The following is a 20,985-nucleotide window of genomic DNA, read 5'->3' as shown; positions in this document are numbered from 1 at the left end:
CAATCCGCCTTAATGTTCCCTGCAAGCTTCTTCTCGTACTCCATTTTCCCTACCCTAATCAAACCCTTTGTCCTCCTCTGCTGAGTTCTAAATTTCTCCCAGTCCCCAGGTTCGCTGCTATTTCTGGCCAATTTGTATGCCACTTCCTTGGCTTTAATACTATCCCTGATTTCCCTAGATAGCCACGGTTGAGCCACCTTCCCTTTTTTATTTTTACGCCAGACAGGAATGTACAATTGTTGTAATTCATCCATGCGTTCTCTAAATGTCTGCCATTGCCCATCCACAGTCAACCCCTTAAGTATCATTAGCCAATCTATCTTAGCCAATTCATGCCTCATATCTTCAAAGTTACCCTTCTTTAAGTTCTGGACCATGGTCTCTGAATTAACTGTTTCATTCTCCATCCTAATGCAGAATTCCACCATATTATGGTCACTCTTCCCCAAGGGGCCTCGCACAATGAGATTGCTAATTAATCCTCTATGTCCTTTTGCAGATTTTTTTTGTGTCCTCCTCACACATTGCTTTTCCTCCTATCTTTGTATCATCAGCAAACTTGGCTACATTACATTCAGTCCCTTCTTCCAAGTCGTTCATATAGATTGTAAATAATTGGGGTCCGAGCACTGATCCCTGCGGCACCCCACTTGTTACTGGTTGCGAACCAGAGAATGACCCATTTATCCCGACTTTCTTTTTTGTTAGTTAGCCAATCCTCTATCCATGCTAATATAGTACCCCCAACCCCGTGAACTTTTATCGTGTGCAGTAACATTTTATGTAGCACCTTGTCAAATGCCTTCTGGAAGTCCAAATACACCATTTCCACTGGTTCCCCTTTATCCACCCTGTTTGTTATATCAAATAATTCCAGCAAATTTGTCAAATATGACTTCCCCTTCATAAATCCATGCTGACTCTGCCTGACCCAATTTTGCTTTCCCAAATGTCCTTTTACTGCTTCTTTAATAATTGACTCCAACATTTTCCCAACCACAGATGTTAGGCTAACCGGTCGATAGTTTCCTGCTTTTTGTCTGTCTACTTTTTTAAACAGGAGTGTTACCTCCCCTGAATTCAGGGAATTTTGATAAATTACAACCAATGCATCCACTATCCCTGCCGTTATTTCTCTTAAGACCCTCGGATGTAAGCCATCAGGTCCAGGGGATTTATTCACTTTTAGTCCCATTATCTTACTGAATACCACCTCCTTAGTCATTGTGATTGTGTTAAGTTCCTCCCCCCTAGAGCCCCTTGATTATCCACCGTTGGGATATTGTTTGTATCCTCTACTGTAAAAACTGATACAAAATATTTGTTCAGAGTTTCTGCCATCTCCATGTTCCCCAGTCTCTTCCTCTAAGAGACCAACATTTACTTTAGCCACTCTTTTCCTTTTTATATACCTATAGAAACGTTTGCTATCTGTTTTTATATTTTGTGCTAGTTTACTTTCATAGTCTCTCTTCCCTTTCTTAATCATTTTTTTTAGTCAATCTTTGCTGGCTTTTAAAAGCTTCCCAGTCTTCTGTCCTCCCACCAGTTTTGGCCACTTTGTATGCACTTGTTTTTAATTTGATACCGTCCTTTATTTCTTTAGTTAGCCACGGATGGCTGACTTTTCTCTTACACCCTTTCCTCCTCACTGGAATATATTTTTCTTGAGTTGTGAAATATCTCCTTAAATGTACACCACTGTTCATCAACCGTCCTACCCTTTAATCTATTTTCCCAGTCCACTTTAGCCAACTCTACCCTCATACCTTCACATTCTCCTTTATTTAAGCTTAGTACCTGGTTAGAGATCCAACTTTCTCACCCTTCATCTGAATTTCAAATTCAATCATGCTATGATCACTCATTCCAAGGGGATCCTTTACGGACATTGTTTATTAATCCTGTCTCATTACACAGGACCAGATCTAAAATAGCCTGACCCCTGGTTGGTTCCGTTACATACTACTCAAGGAACCCGTCCTCAATGCATTCTATGAACTCCTCCTCAAGGCTACCCTGACCAATTTGATTTGTCCAATCAATATGGAGGTTAAAATCACCCATGATTATTGCGGCTCCCTTTTTACAAGCCCCCACTATTTCCTGGTTTATGCTCAGACCAACAGAGTTGCCACTGTTAGGGGGCCTATAGACTACGCCCACCAGTGACTTTTTCTCCCTTATTATTCCTTATCTCCACCCAAACTGTTTCAACATCCTTATCATTTGAGCCAATATCATTTCTCACTATTGCAGTGATTCCATCCTGGATGGTACACACTGCAACCACCTGCACTGGTGGTGGAGGGAGTGAATGTTGAAGGTGGTGGTTGGGGTGCCAATCAAGTGGGCTGCTTTGTCCTGAATGGTGTCGAGCTTCTTGAGTGTAGTTGGAGCTGCACTCATCCAGGCAAGTGGAGAGTATTCCATCATGCCCATGACTTGTGTTTTTATAGATGGTAGAAAGGCTATGGGGAGTCAGGAGGTGAGACACTCACCACAGAATGCCCAACCTGTGACCGGTTCTTGTTGCCTCAGTATTTAGGTGGCTGGCCTGGTTAAGTTTCTGGACACTGGTGACCCCAAGGATGTTGATGCTGGGGTTTCGGCGATGGTAATGCTTTTGAATATCATGGGGAAGTGCTGACATGCTTGCTTGTTGGACCTACTGTCAATAAGAGTTTTGTTTGCATTCATCACACAGTTTGAATTAACCCCATCTTCTCATAGGCTTCTTGCCTTGTAGGTAAAGGAGCAGTGCTGAATCTGGGCACTGAGAGGCAACTGTGTACGTCAAATAATACAGCAGATGCATAGAGGTTGGGCTGCACTAAATGGGAGGTAGGCAGTATAGGGATCTGCTGTTCCTTGCTGCTTCTATTCCAGATTTTCGTTCCAAAATGCTATATTGTGCTTCGACTCAATTTTGGTGATTGGCACTCCAGGATTGGAAATTAAGGAGAGCCACTATTTAACATCATGAAGAAGTGATTTGCCACCTGAGCCGGTCGTTTCCAGAGGGGAAACAATGGCATGTCTGTGCCAGGCTGCTTTATATCAGAAAGGTTGTAATTGCTGTTGGACAGCAGTTAAAATTCAAATTTTAAACATTATTTGGCCCTCTCCAAAGCATATTCTCCGTTTAGCTTTTATTTCTTTTGACATGTTGGTTATTTCAAATAATTGTTTTAGATATTTCGGTGCAGAAAAAGGCTTAATTGTACACTTGTTCTTTTGACTGCTAATCTTCATTTTCATTTCTAAGTTAGATATGATCCAAAAAGTAGATTGGCCTTTTCTTACTTTCAGGTATCAGATGGAGCTCTGCGTTGTTTTGCTTCCTTAGCAGACAGATTCACTCGTCGTGGAGTTGATCCAGCTCCTTTGGCAAAACATGGGTTGACGGAAGAGCTACTTTCTCGCATGGCAGCAGCAGGAGGTTTAGTGGCAGGAGGATCTTCATCTGCTTGCAAACCAGGCCGTACTTCCACAGGAGCAACTCCCAATGCAGCCGATTCTAAACTTAGTAACCAAGTATCAACAATTGTTAGTCTGCTTTCCACACTCTGCAGAGGCTCTCCTGTTGTGACGCACGTAAGGATTCAACTCTTTTATCTCCCTAATCGTGCATGATTTTGCAGCAATAGAAGAAAAACTAGAGAAAGATGCTAGATATTTGCACGTTACTGTTTTTTTTTAAGGATATAATGCCATTAAATGTATTATTTTTGTGCATCTTAATTGGAGCATGTTGCAAGTGTTGCTAATATTTTATTATTGATCATACAAATAAACAGTACTTCATAATTCCTGATCAGATTCTCATATCCTGATAGCCTAATTCATATTCAATTTAAGATCAGATTTGTTTGTAACTTTACGAAAATAAGAATTTAAGCAAGATTTCAGTGCAGAATTTGAGTCTGCAGTCAAAACCTTAACAAATTACATTGGTTTAAAATTGAAACCAAAAACTTGATTGGTATTCATATACCACGGTCGGAAGCCACAGTTGATTAGGTTGCAATACCTTTCATCCTGTCCTAACATTTGTTGTTTGATTTTCACTAGTGTTAATAGATGTTTTCTTCCTAGGATTTATTAAGATCAGCGCTACCTGACTCAATAGAAAGTGCACTGCAGGGTGATGAAAGGTGTGTGCTTGACACTATGCGATTGGTGGATCTACTTCTGGTATTACTTTTTGAAGGACGTAAAGCTTTGCCAAAGTCCAGTGCTGGCTCCACAGGCAGGATTCCTGGCTTACGGAGGTTGGATAGTTCTGGGGAACGTTCTCATCGGCAGCTTATTGATTGCATCCGCAGTAAAGACACTGATGCATTGATAGATGCTATTGATACTGGAGGTAGGTTAATGTTCGAGGACAAAAGATACACTTTTATTAATGTAAAATGTGCTTTTCACCAAACTAATTCTTGTTTATGGCTTTTTCTGGTAGCTTTTGAAGTAAATTTTATGGATGATGTAGGGCAAACCCTTTTGAATTGGGCTTCAGCTTTTGGAACTCAGGAAATGGTAAGCAAACTCATACAACTTTAGAACATGCCAAAAGCCTGTGCTTCCTTTGTCATGAATATTGATGTGAACAATAAAATAATTAACTTGAACACAGTAAAGATAATTTTGTTGTACATGCTTTTCAGTCAGGCACCAAACTAGGTATTAAGAAAAATATTATTTTACACATCTTCACTATTGAGCAGAAAAGCAAATGATCACTTGACGACATAGCAACGGCTTATTAAAGTATCTTTTCAGGTGGAGTTTCTGTGTGAGAGGGGTGCTGATGTCAACAGAGGGCAAAGGTCCTCATCTTTACACTATGCAGCTTGTTTTGGAAGGCCACAGGTTGCAAAGGTATGATTGATTTTTTTTCCCTGTAATTAACTATTGTAGAAATGAGCTTCCCGTTAGCTTAATGTGGTACTGAGGTATTGCCGACAGTCGAAGGTACGTTTCCTGACTTGGATCAACTATCCGTGGGTGGGATAACAGTTGGACGGGGGTGGGGGGGGTGGCGGGGAGGTGAAAGCAGCCAGCGTTCCAGCTGATTGCTGTGCATAGACTCCCATTGGAAAATTATGTGTGTCGGTGTCATGTGAGAGCGGAATTAAACTGCTGTGATGTCCTTTCTATGGTCACCACACACATGAAGAATGATGAGTTGCTGGCACCAGTACAGCTATACGCCAGCAAGAGTGGAAAAAGACAGTAAGGGAAGAAAAAGTGGCATATATTTAAGACTGCCTTTATTTGTATTCGTGGTAGGTTGTACTTCAAGATTTAGGTATCCGGCTTGACCTGCTGTACCCATTTTGTAACACGTTTTGCTGAAGGAAGGGACAGAAGAATAAAATGGGTAACTGTAGACCGAATAGTATAATATCTGTTGTGGGCAAACTCTTAGAATTGAGATAAAATTAGTGAGCATTTAGAAATGCAAGGGTAAATCAAGGTCAGCCAGCACAGATTTGTTAAAGGTGTATTTGACAAATGTAATTGTTTTTCGAAGCAATGACAGAATGGATAGATAAACTATTACAGTAAATGGATTTTAGGAAGGCTTTTGATAAAATGTCTTAATGAGGCTTGTTGTAAAAATTCATGCATATGGCATAGAGTAAACATAGTGTGGGTAGAAAGTTAGTTGATGAACAAAATAAGGGTAAATGGATGCTACTTAGATTGGAGAAGAGTCTGAAATGGAGGACCCAAGGGGTCAGTGCTGGTTCCACTTTTGTTGGTATTTACAGATCATTTGGGCTAGGATGTGAGGAGCATAATCTTCAAATTTCATTGACACAAAAATAAGGGGTTTGGCAAACAGTCAGAGGACTGTAAATCACTTTTGAAATGCATAGGCAGGTTAGTGCAATGTGCAGACAGATGAGAAATCCAATTTAATGTGGATAAGTGTGAGGTAATACCTTTTGGGAGGAAAAATAAGAAATAGGGATACATGCTCAATGGAAAGATGCTGAGGAGAATGGATGAACAGAGACCCCAAAGGATTCAACTACATTATTTCCTGTAAGTGCAAATAGGTAGATAAAGCCATTTAAAAAAAAATGTGCAGCATTTTTTTTAATAAGTAGGCACTTCGGGCCCAAGTTTCCACACGATAAAAAATGGGCGCCCCTCCGAGCGGGGCGCCCGTTTTTCACGCCTAAAACGGCGCCTAGAAAAAAATCGTGATTCCGGAGCGTTCTGCAGCTCCTTGTCTGTTTGGCGCGGCGCCCAGGGGGGCGGAGCCTGCACTCGCGCCGATTTTGTAAGTGGGAGAGGGCGGGTACTATTTAAATTATTTTTTTCCCTGCCGGCAACCGTGCGCGTTGGAGCGTTCGTGCATGCTCAGTGTGAAAAAAACATTGGCACTTGGCCATTTTTGTAGTTCTTTGTAGCTGTTTAATTTTTGAAATTTTTTTTAAATAAAAGCACATTAGCACTTGCAGCCTTATCACTGTCTCCCCCGCGGGAAGATCCCCCTCTCTTTCCCCCCCCCCCCCCCTTGCGGGAAAGAACGGGCGCCTCCTCTCCTTCCCCCCACCCCCCCCCCCCCCCCAGGCGGGAAGAACAGACGCCTCAGACTGACTGCAGAATTCTCCGTGCCTGAAGCACTTTCACAAAGGTAGGAAGATGGTTTATTTAATCTTTTCTTTGCTTATAAATGTTTATTCAGGTTGGATTTATTTGTATAATATTTGTAGAAGTATAAATAAGGATTTATTGTAGAATTTAATGAGTTCCCCTCCCCCCCCCACCTCGTTCTGGACGCCTAATTTGTAACCTGCGCCTGATTTTTTAATGTGTAGAACAGGTTTTTTCAGTTCTACAAAAATCTTCACTTGCTCCATTCTACTTTAGTTTGGAGTACGTTTTCACTGTGGAAACTTTGAAATCAGGTGTCAGTGGCCTGACATGCCCCCTTTTGAAGAAAAAATTCTGTTCCAAAGTAGAACTGTTCTACCTGACTAGAACTGCAGAAAAAAAAATGTGGAGAATTGCGATTTCTAAGATAGTCCGTTCTCCACCAGTTGCTCCTAAAAATCAGGTGCAAATCATGTGGAAACTTGGGCCCATAGAGTGCAAGAGTAAAGAAGCAATGATAAATTTGTAGAAAACATTGGTTAGGACATATTTAGAGTTCTGTATGCAGTTTTGGGCCCCCTCGTTATAGCGAAGACATTAAAGCCTTATATCATGTACAACTTAGATTCACCAGGATAATGACCGGGATGGACAATGATATTTATGGGGCGAGATGAGATACTGGGATTATTTGCACTGAAGACTCGTTTAATAGAGATTTTTAAAATATTAATAGGTTTTGATAGTAATATCTGAGGTTGTGAAAAGTTTTTTGAATTATTCCTTCAACTATCTTCATATCTATTTTAATTTTATCTGTTCTACTTCATTGTATGAAGTTCCTCCTCCTTCTGCTCCCATTACAGAGAAGGGGGCGATTTTATAAAAAAGTCCAATCTATAAAGCCCTAGAGCATTATAGATACAACCAGGTCAATCTTTGACATGAACAGAAAGTGCTTGCTATCAATGTCTTCACTTCTGGGAACATTTTAACTGGAGAGCTGCTTTAGGATTAAACACATTAGCAGCTCAAAGATCTAATCAATCTCGTTCACTGTTCAGCAGTTGTGTTTTTTTTATCCTAGCTATTTAAACCATGTCCATTAATGGATAATCTTATTATGGGAGTATCCATTAAGAGTTTAAACCCCATTTTCAGAACAATTAAATAAATACTTCGGTTCTGTCTTCACGGAAGAGGACACAAATAATGTCCCAGAAATGCTAGGGAACCAAGGGTCTAGTGAGCGAGGAATTAAAGGAAATGATTATTAGTAAGAAAATAGTGCTGGAAAAACTAATGGGACTGAAGGCAGATAAATTCCCAGGGCCTGATGATCTGCATCCCAGACTACTAAAAGAGGTAGCCATAGAAATAGTAGATGCATTGGTTATCATCATCCAAAATTCTATAGATTATGGAACAGTTCCTGCAGATTGGAGTGTGGCAAATGTAACCTCACTATTTTAGAAAGGAGGGAGAGAGAAAACGGGAAACTACAGACCGGTTAGCCTGACATCGCTTGTGGGGAAAATGCTAGAGTCTATTATCAAGGATGCACACTTAAATAATATCAACGGGATTAAACAAAGTCAACATGGATTTATGAATGGAAAATCATGTTTGACAAACCTCCCTGGAGTTTTTTGAGGATGTAACTGATAGAATAGATAAGGGAGAACCAATGGATGTAGTGTATTTGAATTTTCAGGAGGCCTTTGATGAAGTCCAACACAAGAGGTTAGTGTGCAAAATTGAAACACATAGGATTGGGGGTAATGTATTGGCATGGATTGAAAATTGGTTAACTGACAGGAAACCGAGAGTAGGAATAAACGGGTCTTTTTCTGGGTGGCGGGTAGTGACTAGTGGGGTACCACAGGGATCAATGCTTGGGCCCCAGCTATTCACAATATATATAAATGTAATATTTCCAAGTTTGCTGACAACACAAAGCTACGTGGGATTGTGAGTTGTGAGGAAGATGCAAAGACGCTGCAAGGCGATTTAGATAGGTTGAGTGAGTGGGCAAACACAAGGCAGATGCAGTATAACGTGGATAAATGTGAAGTTATCCACTTTGGTAGGAAAACCATAAGGACAGTATTATTTAAATGGTGATGGCTTGGGAATTGTTGATGTACAGAGGGACCTGGGTGCCCTTGTACACCAGTCATTGAAAGCAAACATGCAGGTGCAGCAAGCAGTTCGGAAGCAAATGGTATGTTGGCCTTCATTGCAAGAGGATTTGAGTACAGGAGCAAGGATGTCTTGCTACAGTTGTACAGGGCCTTGGTGAGACTGCACCTGGAGTATTGTGTTCAGTTTTGGTCTCCTTACCGAAGAAAGGATATACTTGCCATAGAGGGAGTGCAGTGAAGGTTCACCAGACTGATTCCTAGGATGGCAGGACTGTCGTATGAGGAGAGATTGGGTCGACTAGGCCTGTATTCACGAGAGTTTAAAAGAATGAGAGGGGATCTCATTGAAACGTATAAAATTCTGACTGGGTTGGATAGACTGGATGCGGGGAGGATGTTTCCCTTGGCTGGGAAGTCTGGAACAAAGGGTCACAGTCTTGGGATTTGCAGTAGGAAATCTAGGACTGAGATGACGAGACATTTTTTCACTGAGGGTGGTGAACCTTTGGAATTCTCTACCACAGAAGGCTGTGGAGGCCAAGTCACTGAATATATTTAAGAGGGAGATAGGTAGATTTCTAGAAACAAAAGGCATCAACGGGTATGGGGGAAAAGCAGGAGTATGCTGTCGCGATAGAGGATCAGCCATGATCATATTGAATGGCGGTGTAGACTCAAAGGGCTGAATGGCCTGCTGCTGCTCCTATTTTCTATGTTTCATATATATTTACCAGTATTGAATTAGTGAGAATGTTTGAATAAAGAGAAAGCTTTGCACATCATGTGAGGGGTTGTTAAGAGATTTTTATTAGGTTGGATTTGATGAGTGACAATCTTTGCTGCATTTGTTTTTACTAGACTCTGTTAAGACATGGAGCAAATCCAGACCTCCGTGATGAAGATGGTAAAACGCCTCTAGACAAAGCACGAGAGAGAGGTCACAGTGAGGTCGTGGCCATATTACAATCTCCAGGTTAGAAATCTTGTTTACCATCAACAGGTCAAAATTAAAACTCCTGTTTATTGATGATTTGAATCTGTCAGAGAATAATGTGTTTGTGTTGTTTAACTTATTTGAACTTCTATGTCACATTACTACCTAAATCTTCAGCTGGATACAAGATTGTGAGGAGAATGGCTGACAAAATAAGGTTGAGGAAAAGTTATAAACTTGGACAGATGTGATGATTGTAATGAAGACTATTTTATGTTACAACAATAGTAGTGCTGTTACAGTTCATTTTAATAAGGACTCTTAGAATTGGATTGATTGTTGAATGGCACACTAGCTGGTTCCAGTATATTGAACATTTGCTGTACTCCACGACCCCATTTTAGTCATTTAGAATTTTAACGCATCAGAGTTCAAAACTTTCCTATAGAATGTAAGAACATAAGAAATAGGAGCAGGAGTAGGGCATGCTGCCCCCCCCCAACCCTGTTCCGCCATTCAATAAGATCATGGCTGATCTTCAACCTCAACTCCACCTTTCCGCACTACCCCCATATCCTTTGATTCCCTTATTGTCCAAAAATCAATCGACCTCGGTCTTGAATGGACTCGGATACTGAGCATCCACAGTCCTTTGGGGTAGAGAATTTCAAAGATTCACAACCCTCTGAATAAAGAAATGTCTCCTCATCTCAGTCCTACATGGCTGACCCCTTAACCTGAGTCTACCACCCCTAGTTCCAGACTTTCCAACAGGCGAAACGGCCTCACAGCTCCTTGCCTGTCAAGCCCTCGAAGAATTTTATACATTTCAATAAGATAACCTCTCATTTTTCTAAACTTCAGAGAATATAGGCCCATTCTATTCAATTACTGCACTTTAGTAACCTCTGACCGTAACTATCGCTCCAACTTTCTCTTCGGCAGGAAATGCTGGCGATGTGGGACAGGTGGGCTGGCATTTCCTGGTGGTGGGGTGTGGAGAGGGAGCGTGCATGTTGATGCTTGGGGTGCGGACCTACACGTTGAAACACCATGCTGGCGAGATGGTTTGCACTCTTGGTTCCAACTTGCTTTTTTTTCTCCTTCCAGGCTTTTGGGCTGCTGCAGCTGGCTCTGTTTTGCCAGGTTTCTGTGCTTCCCTTTCTACCTGCCTCATCCTCCACTTCATTCAATTATTCACTTGTCCTCTGTATCTTATAAATGTCTTGAATTTCATTGATTTCTCTCATTATACCTACCATTATCTTATGCTGAAATCAGATCTGTCACTTAACTATCTCTTCTGCACTAAACCAGTTTACAGATCATTCTGTTTGTGTGTGTTTTTCTGCCCCCCCATTGTTCATCATCTGTAATATCTTACGAAAGTAAAAGCCCATGGGATCGAGGGCAAAGTGGATACAAAATTGGTTCAGAGGCAGGAAGCAACGGGTAACGATTGATTGGTGTTTTTGTGACTGGAAGGCTGTTTCCAGTGGGGTTCTGTATGGCTCAGTGGTAGGTCCCCTGCTTTTTGTGGTACAGGTGCAACGTCCCGAATCTGGAACTCCACAAACCGGACATTTTACGCATAACTGATGGAATCATCCAGAATTATTGTCCGAAACCTGGACATTTTTGAGGCAAAACCCGAAATCCGGCACAAATTCAGTCCAGGATTCAGGATTTCAGACAAGAAAATGAAGTCAGAAATCCGATTCCTCTACCGAATCCGTGCCGTATTTCCGGTTATGCCGGATTACGGACTTTGCCGCTCAAAACCTGGCACGGATTCGGTCGAGGATTCCGGATTTCTGATGTACCTCTATAGCTCAATGATTTAAACTTGAATGTAGGGGGTATGATTAAGAAGTTTGCAAATGATACGAAAATCAGCTGTATGGTTGAAGAAGAAGAAAGCTGTAGACTGCAGGAAAATATCAATGAACTGGTCAGGTGGGCAGAACAGTGACAAATGGAATTCAGCCCGGAGAAGTGTGAGGAAGTGCATTTGGGGAGGGCTGACCAGGCGAGGAAATACACATTAAATGATAGGAAACAGAGAAGTGTAGAGGAACAAAGGGATCTTGGAGTGCATGTCCACAGATCCCTGAAGGTATCAGGCCAGGTAGATGGGCAGGTAGATAATGTGGTTAAGAATACTTGCCGTTATTAGCTGAGGCATAGAATACAAGAGCAGGGAGTTTATGCTTGAACTGTATAAAACACTAGTTAGGCCACAGCTGGAGTACTGCAGCAGTCTGGTCACCGCATTACAAGAAAAATCTGATTGCACTGGAGAGGGTACAGAGGAGATTTATGAGGATGTTGCCTGGACTGGAGAATATTAGCTATGAGGAAAGATTGTATAGGCTGTTTGTTTTCTTTGTAGCATAGGAGACTGAGGGGAGACCTTATTGAGGTGTATAAAATTATGAGGAGCTTGGATAGGATGTACCTATTTCCATTAGCAGAGGGGTCAACAACCAGGAGGCATAGATTTGAAGTAATTGGTAGAAGGTTTTGAGGGGAAATTTCTTCACCAGAGGGGCCTGGAACACTCTGCCTGAAAGGAGGTAGAGGTATAAACCCTCACCACATTTAAAAAGTACTTGGATCTGCACTTGAAGTGCCGTAAACCTACAGGGCTACAGACCAAGAGCTGGAAAGTGGGATTTAGGCTGGATAGTTCTTTGTTGGCCGGCACTGACATGTTGGGCCGAAATCGCCTCCTTCCATGCTGTAAATTTCTGATTCAGTTTTGACGCAGGGTCTACACGCTAAATGTGAACTCGGCTGGTAACTCTACTGACTCTGCCTGACCTGCTGAATGTTTCCAGCATTTTCTGTTCTTGTTTCAAAATGCTCCTATTTAAAATTAGTTCTTACTGTTTTGAAGGGTGGAATTTGAGGAAATTACAGTAACTAGCTGGTGTTACATTTAACCATCTGTTCCTCTGACTACCCTTTAGGCACACTTCTGTTTAAAATGTGTGCACTGCAGGAATCTTTCCATTTGTGCTATGGGAGTTATTTGTGACTTGAATAGCAGCAGTCTGAGAATGCAAAAGAAGGGCCTTGGTTTTACAATCTGAAGCGAATGAGGGTGTGGTCTGTGCTGTTCTTTACTCCATTTGTCATTTCATTGGTCTTAATTATCTTGGGTAGCTGGATTCAGTGTTGATTAAATGCACAGCCCACTTCAGTACATGTCATTGCACTGAAATAACATGACTTTGGTTACAGAGGTATTAAAGTATCTGCAATGATGAATTCAACTTGTATTTTCAAACGGTAATGCATAAGCACAGTAATTACAATTGGGGGGGGAAAAAGAAATTTGATCTAACTCGAGGCTCATTTCTCTGGATCTACATCAGCAATATCAAATTAAGAATTCAGGTTAAGTGAGGGGGGCGGAGAAAAATCAATGCATGTGGAGATTTGCAAATTCAAGTATCTTGCTTAGCATACTTCTGAAAGCCCTTGGGGTTGCCACATAAGATACAGGAACAGGAGTAGGCCATTTGGCCTCTTGAGCCTGCTCCGCCATTCAATAAGATCATGGCTGATCTGATTTTGGTCTCAACTCCACTTCCCTATCTTTCAAATATCTATCTCCACCTTAACTATATTCAATGACCCAGCCTCCACAGCGCTCTGGGGTAGAGAATTCCAAAGATTCACAGTCCTCTGAGAGAAGAAATTCCTCCTCATTTCCGTTTTAAATGGGCGACCCCTTATTCTGAAACTATGCCCCCTAGTTCTAGATTTCCCCACGAGGGGAAACATCCTCTCTGCATCTATCCTGTCAAGCCCCCTCAAAATCTTATGTTTCAATAAGATTACCATTCTTCTAAACTTCAATGATTATCTGCTCAACCTTTCTTCATAAGACAATCCCATCATCTCGAGAATCAACCTTGTGAACCTTCTCTGAACTGCCTCCAATGCAAGTATATCCTTCCTTAAATAAGGAGACCAAAACTGTACGCAGTACTTCAGGTGTGGCTTCACCAATGCCCTGTACAGTTGTAGCAGGACTTCCCTACTTTTATATTCCATCCCCCTTACAATAAAGGCCAACATTCCATTTGCCTTCCGAATAACTTGCTGTACCTGCATACTAACTTTTTGTGTTTCATGTACAAGGACTCTCAAATCCCTCTACCTCAGCATTTTGTAATCTCTCCATTTAAATAATTTGCTTTTTTATTTTTCCTACCAAAGTGGATAACATCACATTTTCCCATATTATACTCCATCTGCCAAATTTTTGTCCACTTACTTAGCCTATCTATATCCCTTTGCAAATTCTTTGCATCCTTCTCACAACTTGCCATCTATCTTTGTATCATCAAATTTGGCAACATTATACTTGGTCCCTTCATCCAAGTCATTAATATAGATTGTAAATATTTGAGGCCCCAGCACCAATCCCTGTGGCACCCCACTAGTTACAGTTTGCCAACCTGAAAATGATCTATTTATCCTGACTATCTGTTTTCTGTTCGTTAGCCAATCCTCTATCCATGCTAATATATTACCCCCAACCCCATGTGTTCTTATCTTTATGTGGCATCTTATCGAATGCCTTCTGGAAATCCAAATACACGGCATCTACCTTTATTCACCCTGCTTGTTATATCAAAGAACTCCAGCAAATTTCTCAAACGTGATTTCCCTTTCATACAGTCAAGCAGAGTCAGCATGATTTTGTTATGATTTTCTAAATGTCCTACTACTTCCTTAATAATGGACTCCAGCATTTTCCCAATGACTATTGTTAGGCTAACTGGTCTATAGATTCCTGCTTTCTGCCTCCCTCCTTTCTTAAATAGGGGTGTTATATTTGCGGCATTCCAATTCTGGAATTTTAATAGATTATAACAAATGCATCCACTATCTCTGCATCTACTTCTTTTAAGGCTCATAGGATTCAGGCCATCAGGTCCAGGGGACTTGTCCCATTATTTTGCCAAGTACTTTTTCTCTAGTGATTATTTTAAGTTTCCCCCCCTCGCAATAGCCTCTTGATTATCAAATATTGAGATGCTTTTGGTGTCTTCTACCATGAAGATCGATACAAAATATTTGTTCAAAGTCTCTGCCATTTCCCTGTTTCCCATTATTAATTCACCAGTCTAAGGGATTAACGTTTACTTCAGCTACTCTTTTTATATTCTTAACGAATACTTTGCATCTGTTTTCACAAAGGAAAGGGGCAATGCAGATACTGCTGTCAAGGAGGAGTGTGATATTCTGGATGAAATAAATATAGTGGGAGAGTAAGTATTAAGGGGTTTCGCAGCTTGGAAATAGATAAGTCCCCAGGCCCGGATGAAATGTATCCCAGGCTGTTGAGCGAAGTAAAAGAGGAAATAGCAGAGACCTTGACCATCATTTTCCAGTCCTCTTTGGATTTGGGCATGGTGCCGGAGGATTGGAGGACTGCTAATGTAGTACCCTTGTTTAAGAAGGGAGAAAGGGATAGGCCGAGTAATTACAGGCCTGTCAGCCTAACCTCAGTGGTGGGAAAATTATTGGAAACAATCCTGAAAGGCAGAATAAATCTACATTTGGAAAGGCAAGGATTAATTAGGGACAGTCAGCACGGATTTGTTCTAGGAAGATCGTGTTTGATTAACCTGATTGAATTTTTTGAGGAGGTAACCAAGAGGGTCGATGAGGGTAGTTCATGTGATGTAGTGTATATAGACTTTAGCAAAGCTTTTGATCAGGTCTCACATGGTAGACTGGACATGAAGGTTAAAGCCAGTGGGATCCAAGGCAAAGTGGAAAGTTGGATCCAAAATTGGCTTGGAGGTAGGAAGCAAAGGGTAATGGTTGATGGATGTTTTTGTGACTGGAAGGATGTTTCCAGTGAGGTTCCGCACTGGGTCCCTTGTTTTTTGTGGTATATATCAATGATTTAGATTTGAATATAAGGAGTATGATTAAGAAGTTTGCAGATGACATTAAAATTGGTTGTGTGGTTGATAATGAAGAGGAAGGTCATGGGCTGCAGGAGGATATCCATCTACTGATCAGGTGGGCAGAGCAGTGGCAAATGGAATTTAATTCACAAGTGTGAGGTGATGCACTTTGGGATGGCTAATAAGGAAAGGGTATACACATTAAGCAGCAGGCCACTTCGAAGTGTAGATGAACAAAGGGACTTTGCAGTGTTTGTCCACAGATCCCTGAAAGTAGCAGGCCAGGTGGATAAGGTGGTTAAGAAGGCATATGGAATGCTTGCCTTTATTGGCCGAAGCATAGAATATAAGAGCAGGGAGGTTATGCTTAAATTGTATCGTACTTAGGCCACAGCTGGAGTACTGCTTGCAGTTCTTGTCGCCGTATTATAGGAAGGGCATGATTGCACTAGAGCGCGTGCAGAGGAGATTTACTAGGATGCTGCGTGGAATGGAGAATCTTAGTTATGAGGACAGTTTGGATAGGCTGGGTTTGTTCTCATTGGAGGTTGAAAGGAGACCTCATTGAGGTGTACAAAATATTGAAGGGCCTGGACATAGTGGATAGTAAGGGCCTATTTCCATTCGTGGAGGGATCTGTTACGAGGGGGCATAGTTGGTGGAAGGTTTAGAGGGAATTTGAGGGGTGCTTTTTTACGCAGAGGGTTGTGGGGATCTGGAACTTGCTGCCTGGAAGAGTGGTGGATGCAGAAACCCTCACCCCTTTTAAGAGATGGTTGGATGGGCACTTAAAGTGCAGTAACCTGCAGGGTTACGGACCTAGAGTTGATAATTGGGATTGGACTGGATGACCTTTTGTTGGACAGTGCAGATATAATGGTAAGTACTGCAGGGAATCGAATACGGCCAGGGTGATCTCCTGGACTAGTTTTGATCGCCTGGATGGGTCGGAGAGGAATTTTCCCAGAATTTTTTCTCCCGAAATTGGCCTGGGTTTTTATCTGTTTTTTGTCCCTCCCAGGAGATCACATGGCTCCGGTTGGGGTGGAGTGTAGAATGTTTCAGTAGAAGGGGTGTTGCAGTTGTGTGAGGCGGACTGGTTGGGCTGGGTGCTCTTTGCCTTTCCGTCATTGTTCATAGGTTTATATGTATCCTTCAAGGCTGCTGACCAAGGGCGTGGACACGATGGGCTGAAATGGCCTCCTTCTGCGCTGTAAATTTCGATGTTTCTATATACCTGTAGAAGCTCTTACTGTCTGTTTTTACAGTTCTTGCTAGTTTACTCATAATCTATCTTCCCTCTATTATTTTTTTTAGTTTCACACTTAGCATTTAAAGTCACATTTGATCATGTCTGCAATGTATTGAGCAGTATTATTTTCTGTAGATTTACAATATTAATCGTATTTCTGTTAATTATCACTGCAACTTAGAACAAAACCATATTAGCAGCTCAAGTGTTGAGGTTTGAGAAATCATTGTCATGCCATGCCATGGTAAGATGAAGGGCTCTTGGCCTGTGAGCCTCCACACAGTAAGTTCCTAATTTGAGCCTGTACTGTATGTTGAAATGAGGCTTTGTAAATATGTACATATTCTCATTTGTATCGTGTCAACCCCTTAAGTACCAGTTATTTCTGGCCATTTTAAAATAGGTCGTAACTTCATATCTAGCTGTATTTGACTGTGAATAAAAATATATGAAGCAACCAAGGGCTACAATTAGCAAACTGCTTCTTCACCTGTAGAATCTTGCCTAGATGGGAGAAATTGAAATTGCTCGCTCTCTCGTTCTCGCACTCACTTTCCTTGCTGAAAGTTACTGAGTCTTGCCTTTGTTCGAAGATGATATAGGTCCATAGCACAAACTACCCATAATTTGACACTAATTGACACTATTCTTTGGGGAGGCTATAAGGATGACACTGGAAAGTACACTTCCAGATTTGGGTTTAGGGCACATTGAGCCAGTTGTATTCTGCATCTGATTGTACTCTACTTGGCCAAGGAGTGCTTGATATTTGAGCTGGGTGTTAAAAGTGAGGAACAAATTCTATTTCCTGGCAGTGACATTCCTCCCGTTGATGTGCTCAAAATTTCCCTAAAAGAAGAAATGTGCAAAAAGTGTATTTTAATTGTAATGCATTTAGGAGATTGGATGTGTCCTGTAAATAAAGGTGAAGATAAGAAAAAGAAAGATGCTAACCGAGAGGATGAAGATGGAAATGAACCAAAGGGAGATCCTGAAATGGCCCCATTATACTTGAAAAGGTTGTTGCCAGTTTTTGCACAGACGTTTCAGCAAACGATGCTGCCATCCATCAGGTATATTTTTCAAATTAATTACTAGATTTCTGAAATGTTTTTGTCCTCAACAAAAGCAGTAATAAAAAAATGTATGGTTGGTTTTAATCAGTAAGTTAATAATCTGTGCTAGTAATTTGGAATGTGTCATCCCTTTTGTCAAGATACCAGTTTTTACTGATGAAGCTCCAGGCGAATTAAGTATGTACAGACTTGCAATAAAATACAATATTAAATCTCAGTAGTTATATTTCTACCTGCATTAATAAAGCTGCTGTAAACCTGTCAGACACAGGATTCCTTAACGGCGCTTTAAGTCAGAGTGATATGGCCATGCAGATCATGGCTGTTGTGGGTTTTGTTAGCAGGCTGTTCTGGAACACCGGCTTTGGTTCCCAAACAAACCATCCAAAGGATCGGGTTACTGTTTTACCGAAAAAATCTCACACTGGCCATCTTGTGTAATGGGCCGATCACATTTGCACAAACACGCCTGTTATAAGTAATGGGAACTATATTGGGCTTTTGGATTTCCAATTCACAATGCAGCTTCAATGGGCTTTCAGCTGGGAAGTGTCAACAACCATAGAAACATAGAAAATAGGTGCAGGAGTAAGTCATTTGGCCCTTTGAGCCTGCACCACCATTCAATAAGGTCATGACTGATCATTCACCTCAGCACCCCTTTCCTGCTTTCTCCCTTTAGCCATAACTCCCTCTTGAATATATCCAACGAACTGGCATCAACAACTCTCTGCGATAGGGAATTCCACAGGTTAACAACTCTGTGTGAAGAAGTTTCTCCTCATCTCAGTCCTAAATGGCTTACTCCTTATCCTTAGACACTGACCCCTGTTTCTAGACTTCCCCAACATCGGGAACATTCTTCCTGCATCTAACCTGTCCAGTCCCATCAGAATTTTTTATGTTTCTATGAGATCCCCTCTCATCCTTCTAAACTCCAATGAATACAGGCTCAGTCAATCCAGTCTCTCCTCATATGTCAGTCCTGCCATCCCGGGAATTAGTCTGGTGAACCTTCGCTGCACTCCCTCAATAGCAAAAACGCCCTTCCTCAGATTAGGAGACCAAAACTGAACACCATATTCTAGGTGAGGCCTCACCAAGGCCCTGTACAACTGCAGTAAGACCTCCCTGCTCCTATACTCAAATCCCCTAGCTATGAAGGCCAACATACCATTTGCTTTCTTCACCGCCTGCTGTACCTGCATGCCAACTTTCAATGACTGCGCTGCTATTTCATCTTTAATAATTGTTTCCAACATTTTCCACACTACTGATATCAGGCTAACAGGTCTATACTTAGCCATTTTCTCTTCCTCCTTTTTTAAAAAGTGGTGTTACATTAGCTACCCTCCAGTCCATAGGAACTGATCCAGAGTTGACAGACTGTTGGAAAATGATCACCAATGCATCCACTATTTCTAGGGTCACTTCCTTAAGTACTCTGGGATGCAGACTATCAGACCCCGGGGATTTATCGGCCTTCAATCCCATCAAGTTTCCTAACACAATTTCATGACTAATAAGGATTTCCTTCAGTTCCTCCTTCTCACAAGACCCTCGGTCCCCTAGTATTTCCGGAAGGTTATTTGTGTCTTCGTGAAGACAGAACCAATGTATTTATTCAACTGGTCTGCCATTTCTTTGTTCCCCATTATAAATTCACCTAAATCTGACTGCAAAGGACCTACGTTTCTTTTCACTGATTTTTTTCTCTTCACATATCTATAGAAGTTTTGCAGTCAGTTTTTATATTCTCAGCAAGCTTCCTTTCATACTCTATTTTCCCCCTCCTAATTAAACCCTTTGTTGCCCTCTGCTGAATTCTAAATTTCTCCTAGTCCTCGGGTTTACTGCTTTTTCTGGACAATTTATATGTCTCTTCCTTGGATTTAACACTATCCTTAATTTCCCTTGTTAGCCATGGTTGAGCCACCTTCCCCGTTTTATTTTTACTTCAGGCAGGGATGTACAGTTGTTGAAGTTCATTCATGTGATCTTTAAATGTTTGCCATTGCCTATCCACCGTCAACACTAAGTATACTTCGCCAGTCTATTCTATCCAAATCACGTCTCATACCATCGAAGTTACCTTTCCTTAAGTTCAGGACCCTAGTCTCTGAATTAACTGTGTCACTCTCCATCTTAATAAAGAATTCTACCATATTATGGTCACTCTTCCCCAAGGGGCCTCGCACAACAAGATTGCTAATTAGTCCTTTCTCATTACACATCACCCAGTCTAGGATGGCCAGCCCTCTAGTTGGTTCCCCGACATTTTGGTCTAGAAAACCATATCTAATACACTCCAAGAAATCCTCCTCCACCGTATTGCTACTAGTTTGGTTAACCCAATCTATATGTAGATTAAGTCATCCATGATCACTACTGTACCTTTATTGCACGCATCCCTAATTTCTTGTTTGATGCAGTCCCCAACCTCACTACTACTGTTTGGTGGTCTGTACACAACTCCCACTAGCGTTTTCTGCCCTTTGGTGTTCCGTAGCTCCACCCATACAGATTCCACATCATCCAAGCTAATGTCCTTCCTTACTATTGTGTTAATTTCTTCTCTAACCAGCTACCCCACCTTCTTTTCCTTTCTGTCTATCCTTCCTGAATGTTGAATACCCCTGGATGTTGAATTCCCAGCCTTGGTCACCCTGGAGCCATGTCTCCGTGATGCCAATTATATCATATATTCGTTAATTGCTGCCTGCACAGTTAATTCGTCCAACTTACTACGAATATTCCTCGCATTGAGGCACAGAGCCTTCAGGCTTGTCTTTTTAATACACTTTGCCCCTTTAGAATTTTGCTGCAATGTGGCCCTTTTTGTTTTTTGCCTTGGGTTCCCTGCCTTCCACTTTTACTTTTCTTCTTTCTATCTTTTGCTTCTGCCCCCATTCTACTTCCGTCTGTCTCCCTGCATAGGTTTCCATCCCCCTGCCATGTTAGTTTAACCCCTCCCCAACAGCACTAGCAAACACTCCCCCTAGGACATTGGTTCCAGTCCTGGTTTGTACTG

The 20,985-nt window shown here is 41.5% G+C and overlaps 1 protein-coding gene across 4 annotated transcripts in view; it reads left to right on the top strand.

Moving 5' to 3' along the window:
- The window catches only part of hectd1 (HECT domain containing 1), a 118,909-nt gene that overhangs the window by 36,510 nt on the left and 61,414 nt on the right, over window positions 1–20,985 (top strand). For 3 of the 4 annotated variants that reach the window (XM_070879033.1, XM_070879031.1, XM_070879034.1), the window contains exons 5-10: window positions 3,313–3,597; window positions 4,099–4,369; window positions 4,463–4,539; window positions 4,783–4,881; window positions 9,615–9,729; window positions 17,777–17,951. In XM_070879033.1, coding sequence (XP_070735134.1) covers window positions 3,313–3,597; window positions 4,099–4,369; window positions 4,463–4,539; window positions 4,783–4,881; window positions 9,615–9,729; window positions 17,777–17,951 — 1,022 coding nt within the window. The remainder of the gene's footprint in view (window positions 1–3,312; window positions 3,598–4,098; window positions 4,370–4,462; window positions 4,540–4,782; window positions 4,882–9,614; window positions 9,730–17,776; window positions 17,952–20,985) is intronic. The other variant, XM_070879032.1, reaches the window with a different exon arrangement.

Source organism: Pristiophorus japonicus, chromosome 4, assembly GCF_044704955.1.
Source record: "Pristiophorus japonicus isolate sPriJap1 chromosome 4, sPriJap1.hap1, whole genome shotgun sequence".
In the NCBI taxonomy this organism is placed as follows: Eukaryota; Metazoa; Chordata; class Chondrichthyes; family Pristiophoridae; genus Pristiophorus; species Pristiophorus japonicus.
This window is presented reverse-complemented; position numbering and strand designations above follow the sequence as displayed.